We start from the raw sequence: 16705 nt of genomic DNA, 5'->3' as shown, positions 1-16705 counted from the left end.
TATACTTTTACATCTATTATTTTATGTCATTTATTCTTTCAGTGAGTATTTATTAAGAACCTACTATGGGGGCACTGGGGTGGCTCAGTTGGTTAAGCGTCCGACTTCCGCTCAGGTCATGATCTCATGGTTTGTGAGTTCAAGGCCAGCATCGGGCTCTGTGCTGACAGTGAGGAGTCTGCTTGGATCCTTTGTCTCCCTCTCTCTCTGCCCCTCACCCACTCTCTCTCAAAAATAAATAAACATTTAAAAAACTAAAAAAAAAATGGGGCATCTGTGTGGCTCTGTCGGTTGAGTGGCCGACTTTGGCTCAGGTCATGATCTCGTAGTCCATGAGTTTGAGCCCCGCGTCAGGTTCTGTGCTGACAACTCAGAGCCTGGAGCCTGTTTGGGATTCTGTGTCTCCCTCTCCCTCTGCCCCTCCCCCACTCACACACACTCTCTCTCTCTCTCTCTTTGTCAAAAATAAACATAAAATTAAAAAATAATTAAAAATAAAAGAACCTACTATGTGCCTGGTACAGCTCTAGGTACTAAAAACACAGAAGGGAAGACAACACATACAAACCCCTGTCCTTCAGGGACTTCCCATACTCGGTATTATTATTATTATTAATATAATTCTTTTAATGTTTATTTATTTTTGAGAGATAGAGAGACAGACTGCAAGTGGGGGAGGGGCAGAGAGAGAGGGAGACCCAGAATCCAAAGCAGGCTCCAGGCTCCGAGCCATCAGCACAGAGCCCAATGCGGGGCTCAAACTCACGAACCTCGAGATCATGACCTCAGCCGAAGTCAGACGCTTAACCAACTGAGCCACCCAGGCGCCCCACTCGGTATTATTTGATAGATGATAGAAAACACTAAATTAAGCTGCTGGATATTCCATTTGTCCCCCAGTCCATTCTCCCTCCTTCCCCTGCTCTGTGTCCCAAGAGGTTGACTGTGTGAACTTTATCAGCTGGAGTCTGCCATAGCTGGCTTCCAACTGAGCTGGCCTGAGAGGCCTTGGCAGGTAACTGGACAGTGGGAGGACACAGAAAGCCAGGTGCTCACCGGTCAGCGCTGGGCTCCAGCTTCCCCTAGGGTTCAGGAACACTGTTTCCTTTCCTGCCCTCTCAAGCCTAGGAATGGTCACAGCACTCCTCCACTGCCAGTCTTGAGGCAGCTCAGCAGCGCGATTGGTTTCTTGAACCCTCCTTGTACCTCCGTAAATGGTCCCTTCAAAATTCCACCTGTGTGTGCCCTGTGTACCCCGCCTCCCTGGTGGCTACACTCAGGGCCCTGGCTGACTTGACAAGTAGATGTTTATTATTAGGAAGTGCTGAGTGCTGTGAAGAAAACAAGGCAGGATGCAGGGTTAGAGAGGGATGGGGTGCTGTTCTGCATAGTCAGGGAAGGCTTCCCGAGATGATCTTTAAGCAAAGAAAAGAAAATGAAGGGGGCAGCCATATAACTGTGAGCTACCTATATATCTTGGAAAAAGTGTCCAGGTACAGGGGCAATGACAGGTGCAAAGGCCCTGAGGTGGGAATAGTGCTTGGTGTATTTGAGGAACGTCAAGGAGGCTGGTGTGGTTGGAGAGAATTGGCGAGTACAGACTCTCAGGAGAGACTGGCAGGGAAGGAAAGATTTATACTCATCTGCCAAAGGGGAAAACCCAGGACCTGGGGAAATGCAGGGCGGACCTAGGGTCTTATACTGAGGTCATCTTCACTCAGTCCCCATGGCTTCTCCCATTTCTGGAGGACAGGAGGAGGGCTGGAACTCTACTACATAGAAACCTGGCGAAACCTGTCAAGTGGTTTTGGTGCTGGCCCCTAGGGCCACTGCCCTCCACAGATCAGCCTCTGATCCGATTCGGGGGCTTCAGTCTGTCCTCACAGCAGCCAGAGGCTTCTGTTACAACCCAAGTCAGCCCTCAGCTCTCCTCTGCTCGGACCTTTGCTGTGTTTCCATCTCTCCGAGAAAAAGCAAAAGTCCTTTTTGTGGCCTACAAGGCTCTCCAGTCCCAGCCCTTGTCACCTCTCCAACTTCACCTCCTGCCACTGGCCCCTGCACTCACTCTGCTCCCACCACACTGGTCTCCTCTCTGTTCCTCTAATGTACCTAGAATGCTCCCACCTCAGGGCCTTTGCATGGGCTTTTCCCTTTGTTTGGATCACTCTTCCTCCAGACATGACTCCTTCTAGGGTCACACTGATTTGTGTATGGATCCTCTCAGGGTCACACAGTCGCGGGGGGACCCTCCCAGGATCAAACATATGGCGGTGTAGACACTCATGAAGTCACTAGATTTGGGTGTAAGCCACCCTGGGGACATACTGTTTGGAGTGTGGACCTCCTAGGGTCAGAGAGACTAGGTTTGGTCCCTCCTGGGGTCACACATTAGGATGCGGAGGCTTTAGGGGTCACCCAGACTGGGATGTGGACATGGCTAAAGTCACACAGAATGGGGTGTGGCCATTCCTAAAGTGTCACAGACTGAGATGTGTTCTCTTAGAGTCTAGGGATTGGTATGTGGACATTTTTGGTGCCATACAGAGTGGCGTGTGGACAACATTGGCGTCACACAGATGAGTTTGGACACCTCTCAGATCACCTCGTTAGGGGTGTGGACACTCCTGGGGTCACATGGACTATGATCTGGTATCTTCTGGACACACTCAATCACAACTTTGGACACACTCAATCACAAATTGTGGGGTCTGGGGCACCTGGGTGGCTCAGTTGGTTGAACGACTGACTTCTGCTCTGCTCATGATCTCCCAGCTCGTGAGTTCAAGCCCCACATCAGGCTCTCTGCTGTCTGTGGAACCCGCTTCATATCCTCTGTCCCCCTCTCTCTGTGCCCCCCCCCTCTGAAAATAAATAAACTTTAAAAAAACACAAATTCTGGGCTCTGGAGATGCCTAGGGTCACAAACTAGGACAAGGACATTGCTGAAGATGCATGAACTGGGAGGTAGATGCCACTGTGGCCAAATGGCTGTGGCATGGATACTCCTGGATTATCATAGGCTTGGCCATGGACACTCTTGTGGTCACACAGCTTGTGGTGTGGACTCTATTGGGATCACACTAACTGGAGCAGAGATGTCTCTCGAGACACACAGATGGGGGGTGGGCACCCCTGTGGTCACACAGAATTTTGCATGGGTACTCCTCTGGTCACACTGAATGGGAGATCGTCACCCCTGTGGCCACAGGTACTGGGATGTGGAGACTTCTTTGGTCCCCCAGATTGGGGGGGGGGTGTCCTCTCTGGGTCACCTAGACTGGAGTGTGGACCCACCAGTCATTACAGGTTGGTCATCCTGGTGGGAGGAATTTCATACGCCTGTGGTCGTCCTGATGGGAGCACACCTTCACGAGGCCACACAGACTGGGGCGTGCACAACACTGTGCTGGATGCTGTGCCATTTGGACAGCACTGGAGTCAAATACACTCAGGATTGGACATAGCTTCTGTCACAGAAACTCAGGTGTGGACACACTCAGGTCATGGAGACTGGGGCGGGGAGACACTCCTGAAGTGGCTGGACTGGGGCAAAACCACGCCTGGAACATCCCAGGCTGGGCTGCAGACACCTGTGGTGTCCCCCAGGCTGGAGTGTGGACACCTCTGTGATCACAGTTTGACATGAACACACTCATGGTGCCACTGAGACTGCGGTGTGGAAACACCTTTGGTCACATAAGGCAAAGCTGTTGCCACTTCTGGATTCACACTGAGTGGGTAGACAGTCCTGGGCTCACACGGACTGGGCTGTGGAGGTTTCTGTAGTCAAACATTGGGATGTGGACACGACCAGGACTCATCCGTGGTCATAGAGACACGGAAGAGAACATGTTTGTGGTTCCATGTACTGGGGTGTAGACAGACACCCCCTTGCTCACATTGTTTGGGATGTGGACACTCCTGGAATCATACAGACTGGAGCTTGGCTACTCCCAGAGTCACACAGACTGGGAAATGGACACTCCTGTGGCCACACACACAATATAGTGAATGAATTTGGGGCCACAGAGACTGACGTGTGGAAACTATCCTAGAGTTGTAGACCAGGGAGTGACTCCCCGGTGTCAGAGTTTGGGGCGTGGAGACTTGTTTGACCCAACAGCCTAGGGTGTAAAAACCCTGGGAGTCACACAGGTAAGAGTATGCCACCCTGGGGACACGAAGACAGAAAGTTGATCATCCTGGGGTTACACAGACAGGCTATTGTGTGGACATTTCTAGAGAAACAGGCTGGCTGTGGGCCCTCCTGGGGTGACACAGACTGGGGTGTGGACACTTCTGGCATTTCAAGGTCTGGGGAATGATCACTCCTAGGGGACACTGACCGGGAGGTGGAAAGCCCATGGTGACAGGCTGGGGTGTGAACAATTCTGCAGTAACACAGATGGGGGTATGTTCCTGAGGACACACACTGGGGTCTGGGGATTCCCGGGATCACATGTGGAGGAACACTCCTGTGGTGACAAAGGCTGACATATGACCATTGGTGAGGTCACTGGGGTGTGGGCACTACCACGGACTGACATACTCGGCAGGGGGCACATCTGTGGTCAAATAGATTGGAGTTTTCACAACTCTGTGGTCACGAGCTCTGGGATCTGGACACTTAGAGGGTCACAGAGACTGTTTTTGATTACTCCAGGTATCATACAGACTGGAGTGCACATAACCTTGTGGTGACATGAACTGCGTTGTAGGCGCCCCTGGGGAGACGATGACTGAGGTGTGGTGACCCCTGAGGTGCCACAGACTGGGGAACGGATATCCATTGTTGTCACACAGTCCAAGGAACTGACAAACTAGTGGTCAGACTGGGGTGTGTGCCCTTTTGGGGCGGCACAGACCGGGTTATGGCAAGCCTAGGTTCACAGACTGGAAAATAAACTATCATCACAGACTGAGGTGGAAATACTCCAGGAGTCAGACTAAGGTAAGGGCTCAACTGGGGACACATGGCATGGGGTACACATACCTCTGTGGATAAACTGGCTTTGGTCACATCGAGGGGTGTGGACAGCCCTGGAGTTGTAAGGCTAGGGTATCCACACTCAGGGCCAGACGGGGTGCTCTCGAAGTCAGAGACCGGGCCTGGGTCAGGCTGGTCCTTCCTGAGCCACACACTCAGGGGTGTGGAAATCGCTGGGTCACACATTCTGGGGATTGGGCATTGCTCTCATCACAGGAACTTGCGTGTGTATATGTTGGATGTCACACAGATGGGGGTGGACACAACTAGGGACACAGAGCCTGAGATGCAGATACCCACCAGGTCCCAAAGGCTGGTGTGTTTACACTCCTGGAAATCTAATTTTTTTTACTGTTTATTTATTTTTGAGAGAGTGAGACAGAGTGGAAGCAGGGAAGGGGCAGAGAGAGAGGGGGACACAGAATCTGAAGCTGGCTCCAGGCTCCGAGCTGTCAGCACAGAGCCCGACGCAGGACTTGAACCTATGAACCACGAGATTGTGACCTCAGCTGAAGTTGGATGCTTAACCGATTGACTCACCCAGGTGTCCCTATACTCCTGGATTAGATGGCTACTCTTGGGGCGATGGGGATAGGTTTGCACTCCTGGGGCCTCAGATTCTAGTGTAGACATGTTGAATTTGTGCAGTAATGGGTGTGGATACTGCTGTGGTCACATAGGCTGTTGTGAGGACACTTTTGTCATACACTTCTGGGGTCACACTGCTTGGGTGACAAAACTCCTGGGTTAACATTCCATAGTGTGTCCCCCACCCCCGACATCTGGCATTACAGACTCAGTATGGACATCCTTAGGGTCACACAGAAACATCTAGGGTCACCGACTGGGATGTGCGTGGTCCTGAGGCCACTGAACGGAGGCATAGACAGAGAACGTGTTTCTGAAGATACAGGAGTAAAGATACAGGCAGAACCAGGCTCTGGTGAGTTTGTCAGCTCCTGTTTGCTAAATTGTAGAAATTCAGCACTGCAGTCAAGGCTTTCTGACATCTTTTTTTTTTTTTTAATGTTTATTTCTGAGAGAAAGAGAGTGAGCAGGGTAGGAGCAGAGAGGGAGACAGAGGATCCGAAGCAGGCTCTGCACTGACAGCAGACAGCCAGACATGGGGCTCGAATCCATGAACTGTGAAATCATGACCTCAGCCAAAATCGGATGCTTAAACGACTGAGCCACCCAGGTGCCCCCTTTCTGACATCTTTAATAGGGGATCTTATAACCAAATTATGGAAACAACCTAGGTGTCTGTGGACAGATGAATGGATAAAGAAAGTGTGGTGTATGTATTTATATATACAATGGAATATTATCTAGCCATAAAAAGGAAAGAAATCCTGCCATTTGTGACAACGCAGATGGACCTGGAGGGCATTGTGCTAAGTGAAGTAAGTCAGAGAAAGACAAATACTGGGAAGTGAAGATCTCACTTACATGTGGAATGTAAAAAAACCAAACTCAAGGAAACATACAACAAATCAGTGGTCACCAGGGACAGGGGGCAAAATGGGTAAAGGTAGTCAAAAAAGGTACAAACTTGGGAGTTATACATATAAGTTCAGGGCTATAATGTACTGCATAGTGACTAGAATTATCAATATTGTATATGTGAAAAGTTCTAAGAGAGTAGATCTTAAAAGCTCCTATCACAAGAAAATAATTTGTAACCATGAGGTGATGCATGTTAACTTACTGTTAGGTATGTATCAAATTCAGTTGTATACTTTAAATTTATATAATGTTATTGTCAATTATACCTCAATGGGAAAAATATTACTATATACATTCAAATGAAACAATACTGGGATACAGTAATATATTGACTTTTTTATTAGAACATCAAATTATAAGATCTTCTATAATTCAAAGTAGTGATAAACGTGAACAGGATTTCAAGATGCCTGCAAAAACCTCAACATTAAAAAGGAACTGATTTGTATTGGTGGGAAGGTACAGGCACTGCTTTTAGTATTGTGAATTGTTGCCAGCATTTGTATTTGGGGGTAAAGCTGCATTTCAGTTATATTAGTGAAATTTCAGTTCAGTATTAGTGAAAATAAAGATGTAATATTTTCCTCCGTTATGTTCACAGATACTCCTGATTTCTATCCGGGTTAAGAATCCCTGTTTTGGGGGTGAATTCTGGACATAACCAGAATGCCCCTGGAAAGACTGAGAGAGGAGGCAAGACCTGGCTCAAGGATCCCCTCTGCAGCACAGACAGGCGTTCCGTGATGTTTCTTTCCTTGCTGTGTTCATGGTGGTTGTTGCAGGTTCCCACTCGGATGCTCAGGACCCGATGATGAGATTTTTGAAAACAAGTTCATCAATGCCAGTTCTCAGTTTCCTGACAGCAAACAGCTTCCGAGTTATATCAGATTGCCAGCTAACTAAAACCAAGGAGAAAGAAAGTTTTAACAAGTACATTTCCCACTTTCTTCTACTGTAATGATCGTTCATGCAGGTACTAACAGTTTTGTGACTTTTCCCCCATTTCTATCGTGAACCTTAACAAATACACAAATGTTTTATATACGTTCAGTTTAATGAGTGACATGGTGCTATTTTTTTATAGCTGTAGAATGTTCATTTTTATTGCTGTGGACTTCTCTGCTGTGAATATACCATGATTTATTTTTTTAATGTTTATTTATTTTTGAAAGAGAGAGACAGAGTGTGAGTGGGGGAGGGACAGAGAGGGAGACCCAGAATCCGAAGCAGGCTCCAGTCTCCAAGCTGTCAGCACAGAGCCTGATGTGGGGCTCCAACTCACGAACCGCAAGGTCATGACCCGAGCTGAAGTCAGCTGCTTAACTGACTGAGCCATCCAGGGGCTCCTGAATATACTATGATTTAATGATCCATTCTATAGTCAATGGATGTTTGGGCTCTATCTAGTCTGGGGGTACAAACAGTGCCCGCTAGGAATTCCAGTACTTATTTCTCAGGAGTGGAACTAGCACACATGTAGCTTTAGACAATGGCTAACAATTTCCCATGGTGGCTATACCATTTTATGCTGCCACTGGTATATATGAGGGTTTCCATTGTTGCATGTTCTTCCGGACACTTAGTATTGCCAATCATCTTAGTTTTAGCTTGCATTTCCCTGAGAGACAGCTTTTGATGTGCTTGTTAGCTATTCTATTTTCTTCAAAAAAATTTTTTTAAATATTTTATTTTTGAGAGAGAGAGAAAGAGAGACAGAGAAATTTTATGAGTGAGCGGGGGAGGGGCAGAGAGAGAGGGAGACACAGAATCCGAAGAAGGCTCCAGGCTCTGAGCTGTCAGCACAGAGCCCCATGTGGGGCTTATACTTGTGAACTGTGAGATCATGACCTAAGCTGAAGTCAGACGCTTAAGCCACCGAGCCACCCAGGTGCCCCTATAGGAGCTTTTTAATATAGGGGATATTATATATAGGGATGGTAAATAATGTTTTCCCACTGTGATTCACTGTTTCATTTTTAAAAAGGTATCCTTTTTGCTTTTTTAAAAAAGGATTCTAAATTTCATTTATTTATTTTTGAGAGAGAGAGAGAGGGAGAGGGAGAGGGAGAGGGAGAGGGAGAGGGAGAGGGAGAGAGAGAGAAAGAGAGAGAGAATCCCAAGCAGGCTCTGTGTCATTAAATTAGAGCCCATTAGTGCGGAGCCTGAGGTGGGGCTCGAGCTCATGCACCATGAGATCATGACCTGAGCTGAAATCAAGAGTTGGACGCTTAAGTGATTGAGCCACCCAGGCACCTCTCATTTCTTTTTTTTAACAGAAGACTTGGTCTAAAAACCTGCTATGCCAGTGTCAGAAAGGGACTTCCTCTAACATGACTTCCCGAGGATGAGGAGTCCTCCAGCACAGACAGGTTTAGCCCACTCTGCTACAGGCAAACTGGCCCCTCACTGCTGCCTCACACACCAGGCATGGTTCCACCTCAGGGTCTTTGGATGTGCTATTTCCTCTCCGTGGAACGCTCTTCTCCTAGATAAACACACGGATCCCCTGCCTCATCTTCCTTCAGGTCTTTGCTCAGACATTACCTCAGCGAGCCCTTCCGTGGAAATCCTTTTAAAAGCTGCAAACTGGCACTCCTAGAATTCCTGATTCTCTTTACCCTACTTTATTTAAAAACATATTCAGGGGTGCCTGGGTGGCTCAGTTGGATAAGCATCTGACTCATTCAAACCCCGTGTCGGGCTCTGTGCTGACAGTGTGGAGCCTGCTTGGGATTCTCTCTCTCCCTCTCTCTGCCTCTCCCCTGCTCATGCTCTCTCAAAATAAAAAAACTTAAAAAAAATTTCATATCCCATATTACCTTCATATATGTGTGTGTGTGTGTGTGTGTGTGTGTGTGTGTGTGTGTGTATAATACACCTGTGTATATATACAATGTTACAATTCAAGCTACAGGGAAATGCGAGCTATAAATGTGTACGTGTATATATATATATATGTGTGTGTGTATGTAGTGGGTGTGTCCATGTGTATGCATGTGTAGAAACTCCTGCACTCCTAAGCTGTTTTTGTTACCTCTTTCCCAATCTAGAAGATCCATGAGGGCCAGGAGTTTTGCCTGTTTTGTTCCCTGCTTTATCTCCCAACCTGGAACAATGCCCAGCAAACAGCATGTGCTTAATAAATGTTTACTCAATGCCTCAATATGTAAAATGCTTAAAGCAGTTCCTGGCACACAGCATCAGGTACTTTGTAAAGGCTGGCTGACTGAAATCTTACCAGTCGAAGTAAAAATTTCAAAGGTGAAATTTTACTGAGCTTTTTCTTGAAGGTGCCCTTTACTCAAACTCTTAGATAAAAAGGCAAATTTACCTGAATGTATTAAGGCGAACAATTCATTCCATTGTCTTCCACCTACCCAAGAAAAAGAAAAAGGACTCAGATACTTGCCTAAGCTTTTCCATTCAGTAGACTTGGTCTTACCCACTGATTTTTATAGCTCTTAGGAGGCAGGGAGGAGTGTTTTGGCCCCAGAAATCATGTGATCTGGGCGTAGAACAAGGTGCAGTTAAAGCTGGGGTGGGGGGGTGTCACTGGGCTCAGGGACGCGTGTTTCCAGACCTCAGAGGGCAGCAGGGTGTGGCGCTGTGGAGCAGCCAGGGGCTGGGGCATCGCGTCTACAGTGCTGATGGGGCAGTCCTGGGGGCGGATCTCCTTGGCCAGCCGCCCTTTCTTCTTCAACGTGCAGGCCTCCTGGTACGGTGGTGAGATGGGGGGCTGCGTGGGTGGAGTGTACTTGTACTCTGAGCCGTCCTCCAGCTGCAGGGACACATGGTGGGGGGACGGTGAGGACCTGGGAACCTAGGACAGAGCCCCCATCCACCTACTATTGGTCAGGCACTCACGTCCAGTGGGTAACTGCGGTCTGAGTCATAGGAGCTCAGGTCCCCACAGGTCACAAATGGCACAATGATGCGAGTGGGTCCATCTAATTGGTTGAAGTCTGGATCTGACAAGCAGGGAGAAATAAGACAGGACAGGGCTGGGATGCCTGGGACCAGTTAGGACTTGGGCTACAGCAAGGGTACAGAGTCTTCCCCATGTATCTACCAGCTACTCTCACACTCCTTCACCAGGAATACTTCATTTGGTTCAGATCACCTCCTTAGGAAAGCCCTCCATGATCACCTGTTCTAAAATATCACCTTCCCCTGCTTTCCTCACACTGCACTTATATCCACCTGCCATTCTACCATACGCTGCCTGAACTCTGTCTCACTCAAGCGCGCTTAAGAGCAGACTCTGTGCCTTTTCCCACTGTGGACCAGGCTAAAGACTCTCTCGGGGCAAAATTCTTATGCAGGGGTGCAGTATCCACCTGCGGGCATGACCGAGTCTTCCTAGGCTAGAATCTGAGGTAGGAGGAATCTCTACTGGGGCAGGACTCAGGACAGAATGTTCACCAGACTTGAGAGTAACCCTTAGAGGACCAGGATGAAGGTCCTCCTAGGACAAAACATCCATACAGGGGTGGAATTTCTACCACACGGTGGGGCTAAGGATCATCTTGGGACAGAATTTCAACAAAGGGTAAGTTTCCACCAAGGGGTGGGGCTGAGGGCCCTCCTGAGATAGAAATTCCATAAGGGGGCAGAAGTCTCCCCCGGGAGAGGCCCAGGGCTCTGGCTCTCACCGTATGAGTGGTCCAGCAGGGGCTTTGTCAGGTCCGGAAGGAAGCCCGCAGGGGGGTCATAACCCTGACAGACAGCGAAGGCCTCTGTGGGTGGAAGGTGGAGTGAGGGGAGACTGCTGCCTCTGCCCTGCACAGGATGTGTCCCCAAGACGCGAATCCACCTGCCCGGCCTTTCCACCCCACTGACCTATGCTGGAGTTGCGGCTGCTCCTGGGCTTGGCACACAGCACACTGGAGAAGAAGACACGCAGCTGGCTGTAGATCAGGGTCACATCCCGGCCTCGGAAGATCTGTAGGGGGAGGAGGCAGAGATGAAGGCATGAGGGCAGCCCTCGAGGACCTCTCTTGACCCCTCACCAGGTTCTCTGAGACTTACCTTGGCTACAAAGCAGCCCCCTGGCTTCAAGACGTGTGTAGCAATGTTCAGAGCCTGTGGGTGGGACAAATGGCTAAGGCTGAGGTGGAGACAGGCATGAGGGGTCCAAACTGAGGCAGGGGCAGCCAAGGTTACTCACAGCTAGGAGGAGCTGGGCCTGCATATACTCATCAACATCGTGGAGGCCAGTTACTGCGGCAAGAGGAACAGTGTTAGGGGGAGCCATCCAGTTCTGGCCATCTTCCTGTCTCAGAGAAGTCAGAATGCTAAAAGCATATCCCAGGCTCTTTCACTGCTAAGGTTCTGCTTGCAAAGTAATATCTGCCAACTGGAGGCTTATTTTGACCTCCCAACCCTTACTCATTTTAATTTTCAAAACAACCTTACACATAAGTATCATTAATTTGTTTTCAAAGATTTTATTTTTTAAAGTAATCTCCACATCCAACATGGGGTTCGAACTTACAACCCTGCGATCAAGAGTCGCACGCCCTACTGCCTGAGCCAGCCAGGCACTCCTACACGAGTACCATTACCATCACTTCTACCTCCAACCCAGACTGCTCCCCTGAATGCCTGACTATAGATCAGACTCAACATGTCCAAGACCAGACTCCTGACCTGCCTGCTCAAACTCCACTCCTTACACCATCTTCCCCATCTCATCCGATCCTTCCAGCTGTTCCAGCCAAAAGCCTTAGTACCATACACCTTCCATTCTCTCCTCACATCCACGTTCAAATATTAGCAAGTCCGGTCGGCTGTACTTTCAAAAGATCTCCTGGATCAACCCTCTTCCCGTCTCCGCCACCGCTACCACCGTCATCGCTTCCCTGGACTACTGCCGTGGCCTCCTCCTTGCACCCTCAACCCTCACACTGTTCACAGCAGCCAAAGGGATCCTGTTACAACCTGAGTCAGGCATGGCCGTCCTCTGCTCACAACCCTCTCCTGGTTTCCTCCGAGCTCTCATCTCAGTGAAAAAGCCACAGTCCTCACTGTGGCCCACAAGGACCCACACGGGATCTTGCCCTCCGTCAACTCTCTGACCTCACCTCCTACCACTCTCCCCTCACTCTGATCCAACCACACTGATATCCTCGCTATTCCTCATACATGCCCAACACGCTCCTACCTTGGGGACTTTGCACTGGCTGGTCCTCTTGCCCAGATTGTTCTTTCTCCAGATATGCCCTTGACCTACTCTCTCACCTCCTTTAGGTCTCTGTGTTAAAGTCAGGGTGGGGGGGCCTTTCCATCCACTTTACTTAAAATTCCAACAGGCACTTCCTGTCTCCTCCTCCTTTTCATTGATTTCCTCATGGTACCACTCACCTCTTCACATGCTACATGGCTATCATTTGTTTCTTTTCCATATGCTTCCACTAGAACATCAGGTCTATGAGATCAGATTAGTGGAATTTTATTCACAAATATTTTTCCCATGTGTAGAACAGTGCCCGACACACAATGGGCGCTCAATAAATGTGCACTGAATGAATGGCTGACTGAAAAAAAATGAATGAACACATAGTACAATAGAAATAGACAATTGCAGGTGAGAGATGAGCAAAGGGAAGGGGAGATAACAGACAAAACCAAAATGGTACGGTGTGGAGAGAGAGGCAGAGACCAGGAAGCAGGGGTAGGGAGAAGTTACTAGGTGCGGGGAACAGCTGAGAGTAGAGGGGAGAGGCAGGGAGTAGCTGAAATAGTGAAGAAGCCAACAAAGGTGGGAGCCACAGAGGAGGACACACACAGGGCCCCCTCCTGGCCTCCCAACCCCTGCTGTTTACCATCGGGAGCCCCGTCGCACACCACTAGGTCCGCGGGGCAGCCCTCAAAGTGCTGGATGATCTCCTTGGCAGTGGACAGCTATGGAAGAGAGGGAGGATGAGTGGTCCCAGGCCCCCTGTCCGCAGCCCTCTTACCCCACCTGCCCACGGCCCTAGCCAGCAACCCTGGGTCAGCCAGACCCTCAGGCTTTGCCGGTCTAAGACTGGGCTCCATCTCTCGGGACCTAGTACTGTCATTTCTGGCTGTCTCTGCGATGACGACCTGCCAGATCTTGTTTCTCCACTGCTACGCTCTCTCTGGCTTCTCTCAGGTTATGCTCTCTTGCTCATTCTTTTCCACTCTTCATAGCCCCCAGGTTGGAGGGGCTCTCGCCCCAGATATACCCCAACGCCCCCAGCCATGCTCTTACCTGGGTGATGTCCCCTTGGATCTGTAACACACCTGGTAATGGAGCCATCGCCTGAAGGTCCACAGCCACCACATGGCCGGAGCCCTGACCCCTGCAGACAGCATGGCCCATGTCAACCCGGTTTTCACTCCTGGCTCATCCCTGACCTGGCCTCCCCTCCCCTCCCAGCCACCCCATCTGGGACTCCACACTCACCCAATTTTCTGGCTCAGCACCTGGCTCCAGCTGCCCGGGGCTGCACACAGGTCAACTGCCCGTGTCACGCCTGAGCACACACAGGAAGGTGTAGTGGTCAGTTGCACCCACCTCCCCAACCCCGAGCCCTGCAAAGTTCACCCCTCTCCCACATTCTATCCATGCCCAACTCCTTTCAAGCACCTGTCCCTCTTCCTACCTGTCCCCTGTCCCACAGACTCTCCACGTCAGCCCACCTACCACAGGAAGCTCTGCAGACATGGCCCACTTGTCCATTCCCTTTGCCCACCCCATCCCCCGGTGACTCGCCCGCCAGGTGGGGACCTTGGAAGAGTTGGAATTCCTCATCAAGTTGTAGCAGCTTGAAGGCACTGCGGGCACGCCAGCCATTCTCCTTGGCCAGGCGGTAGTAGACATCCCGCTTGTCCTTTGATGTCCGTCCCATCTCACACGCTGTTTGCCCAGGGACCTGCCAACAGTAAGCTGATGCCGCCCTATATCAGTAACTGGGTGAGTGGGCTACCACCTATTTTTGCAGGGCAGTGAGAACCACACAAACTCCCCATGAGCCCCATGACAGCTCACTCAGCAGATGGGAAAAGTGGAGCCCGGTCACTGACCCCACTGACCTCACAAGGCCCAAGGGACCCCATCACTGAATTCTAAGGCTCTACTGCTCCCTCAAAGATCCCCCCACTCACCCCACAGATCCCCCAAACCCAACACTTCTAGATGACCCATTACTGACCCTGTTGACCTCCCACTGCTGCCACCCATGCTGCACACACTTAGCCCCACAACTCTCACTTTGAACCCTTCTCCACCCACCATTAACATCTCACTGACCATCTCCCCAGCTGTCTTCATGGCCCCTAGATTCACACAGCCCTATCATCCTGCTGTCAATCCCTTGCTTTCACCCTCATTATCCTAATACTACCTCCTTGTACTCCTCACCCCCTTAATCTCACTCCACACCATTCCCCATTAATCCCGAAATGATTAGGTCCCCAGTAACTCCTTTATTACTACATCCTTATCAACCTCCACTAATACATAGAGGATCATGGCCTATTAACTCCCCATTAAGCTCTCGGTGACTATGATTTATCAGCTCCCATTAACTCAGCCCTCCAACTGATCCCTCATACATCACACCATTAGTCCCCTGTAATCCCTTCATTACCACGTTAATCCCTGATGACCATCCATCAGTTCCCCATTCTCCCTCAGTGCCCACCTTGCCCCCTCAATAATCACTTTTTTAAGTTTTAAATTTTTATTTCTTTTTTTGAGAGCGAGCGAGCGCACAAGCCAGGGAGGGTCAGAGAGGGAGGGAGACAGAGATTCACAAGCAGGCTCCCCGCTGTCAGTGAAGAACCTGTCGTGGGGCCCGAACCCATGAACTGTGAGATCATGTGAGCCAAAACCAAGAGCCAGATGCTTAACCAACTGAGCCACCCAAGCGCCCAATCAATAATCACTTGATGATCACACCCAGCAGCTTACTATTACCCTCCCTTTGCTCACTCTGTTCCCATTAATTCCACAATTATCATGCCGTGGTTACCTAAAGCCCGTGACTACAACCCACCTTCAACCTCTCATTCACTTTTCTTTGATCGCTGACCCCATTAGTTCCTTGATCATGACTCCCACTGGCCTCTATTATCCCCTCCACTGCTTCACCATTATCCTTTTGATTACTATCGCCTGCCGCTCTTCATGAACCTGTTTAATACCACACGTCCAGCAATCCCTCAGGGATCACAGATCACACCCCATCTACCTCCAATTATCCAATTTCTTTCTAGTTGTCCATTCTACTATCCCTTCGTTAATCAATGAACACACCCCCGCCCCCGTGAGCATGTTGACTAAAACACTCCTATCAGCCCCCACTGATTCCCCGGTAACACGCCCATCAGACCTTCATTACTCTCATGCGACCTACCCGCCCCCTCCGTTAAACAGTCCTCTGGCCACACTCCGGATCTCGCATCATTACCTCAACGTCCATGTCCCCATTGGGACCACCGGACCCCACTCAAGGAGGCTCCGCCGATATCTGGACCCCTGAGCCCCCACCCTCACCCCTCCGTCCACCCCGCACAGCGGTTCCCTTCTAAAGACAAACCTTGGGTCTGGAGCCCACCCGGCACCAGGCGCCCAGACTACGCGGCTGCAGCACGGAAGGCGAACTTCTCTCCTTCCCTCGTCGGCGGGACAGAGCAGGTGTGCCTCAACCGTCTCGGCCTGGACCCCCATCCTCCGCACCCCAGGGCCTACCTTAGCTTTCGGAGTGGGGAGAAGGGGGACGAAGGAGACCGGTCCGTGAGCAGCCCGAGCCTCGGCGAGAGCGCAGACCGGCCAGAAGTCGCAAGGCTGATTCAGTTTGTGTTCTCAGTCAACCCGAATGCCTGTCGCGCATGCTTAAGGGCCCCCACAGCGTGGGGGGCCTGTCATCGCGGAACGCGAAGGCTCCGGCGCGACGCGGGGCCAACCTGAACGTACGACGTGAGCCCCGTCATCTTGTGTCGACGTAGCCGGTCTCGCGGACTGCCGTTCCCAGCATGCAACGGGCAAGACCCAAGCCGCTGAAATCGCGCACCGGGACGCCGAAATGTCGCGAGGCTCAAGAACGGACTCTTCTGTTCCAAGGCTAAGATCGCTTTACTCCCCGCCCCTCGTGTTTTTGGACCGTCGGGTTCACTGGGGACTACATTTCCCAAGATGCAACGAGCACGACGGCACCCATTCCTTTTAGGCGTGGCGCGAGGTGA

General features: G+C 50.3%; 1 protein-coding gene across 11 annotated transcripts; it reads right to left on the bottom strand.

Moving 5' to 3' along the window:
* Positions 1-6809: 6809 nt before the first annotated feature.
* FTSJ1 (FtsJ RNA 2'-O-methyltransferase 1) lies at positions 6810-16501 on the bottom strand. 11 transcript variants are annotated; one of them, XM_045470908.1, is made up of 13 exons: positions 16212-16501; positions 14247-14405; positions 13923-13992; positions 13728-13818; positions 13318-13396; positions 11661-11713; positions 11522-11575; positions 11333-11435; positions 11146-11229; positions 10358-10461; positions 10074-10271; positions 9825-9866; positions 6810-7392 (listed from the first exon to the last, which is right to left on the bottom strand). In XM_045470908.1, the coding sequence occupies exons 2-12, from the start codon at positions 14365-14367 to the stop codon at positions 9834-9836; spliced, it is 990 nt and encodes a 329-aa protein (XP_045326864.1). In that variant the 5' UTR covers positions 14368-14405; positions 16212-16501; the 3' UTR covers positions 6810-7392; positions 9825-9833. The 11 variants fall into 11 exon arrangements, with proteins under 11 accessions (XP_045326864.1, XP_045326865.1, XP_045326872.1 ...); XM_045470909.1 differs by having other exon boundaries at positions 16060-16494; XM_045470916.1 differs by having other exon boundaries at positions 6810-7388; positions 10358-10455; positions 14247-14391; positions 16212-16490.
* Between the last annotated feature and the right edge of the window lie 204 nt (positions 16502-16705).

The sequence above is a fragment of the Leopardus geoffroyi genome, chromosome X (genome assembly GCF_018350155.1).
Source record: "Leopardus geoffroyi isolate Oge1 chromosome X, O.geoffroyi_Oge1_pat1.0, whole genome shotgun sequence".
NCBI lineage: Eukaryota > Metazoa > Chordata > Mammalia > Carnivora > Felidae > Leopardus > Leopardus geoffroyi.
Note: the sequence above shows the minus strand (reverse complement) of the source record. Positions and strands in the feature narration are given on the sequence as shown.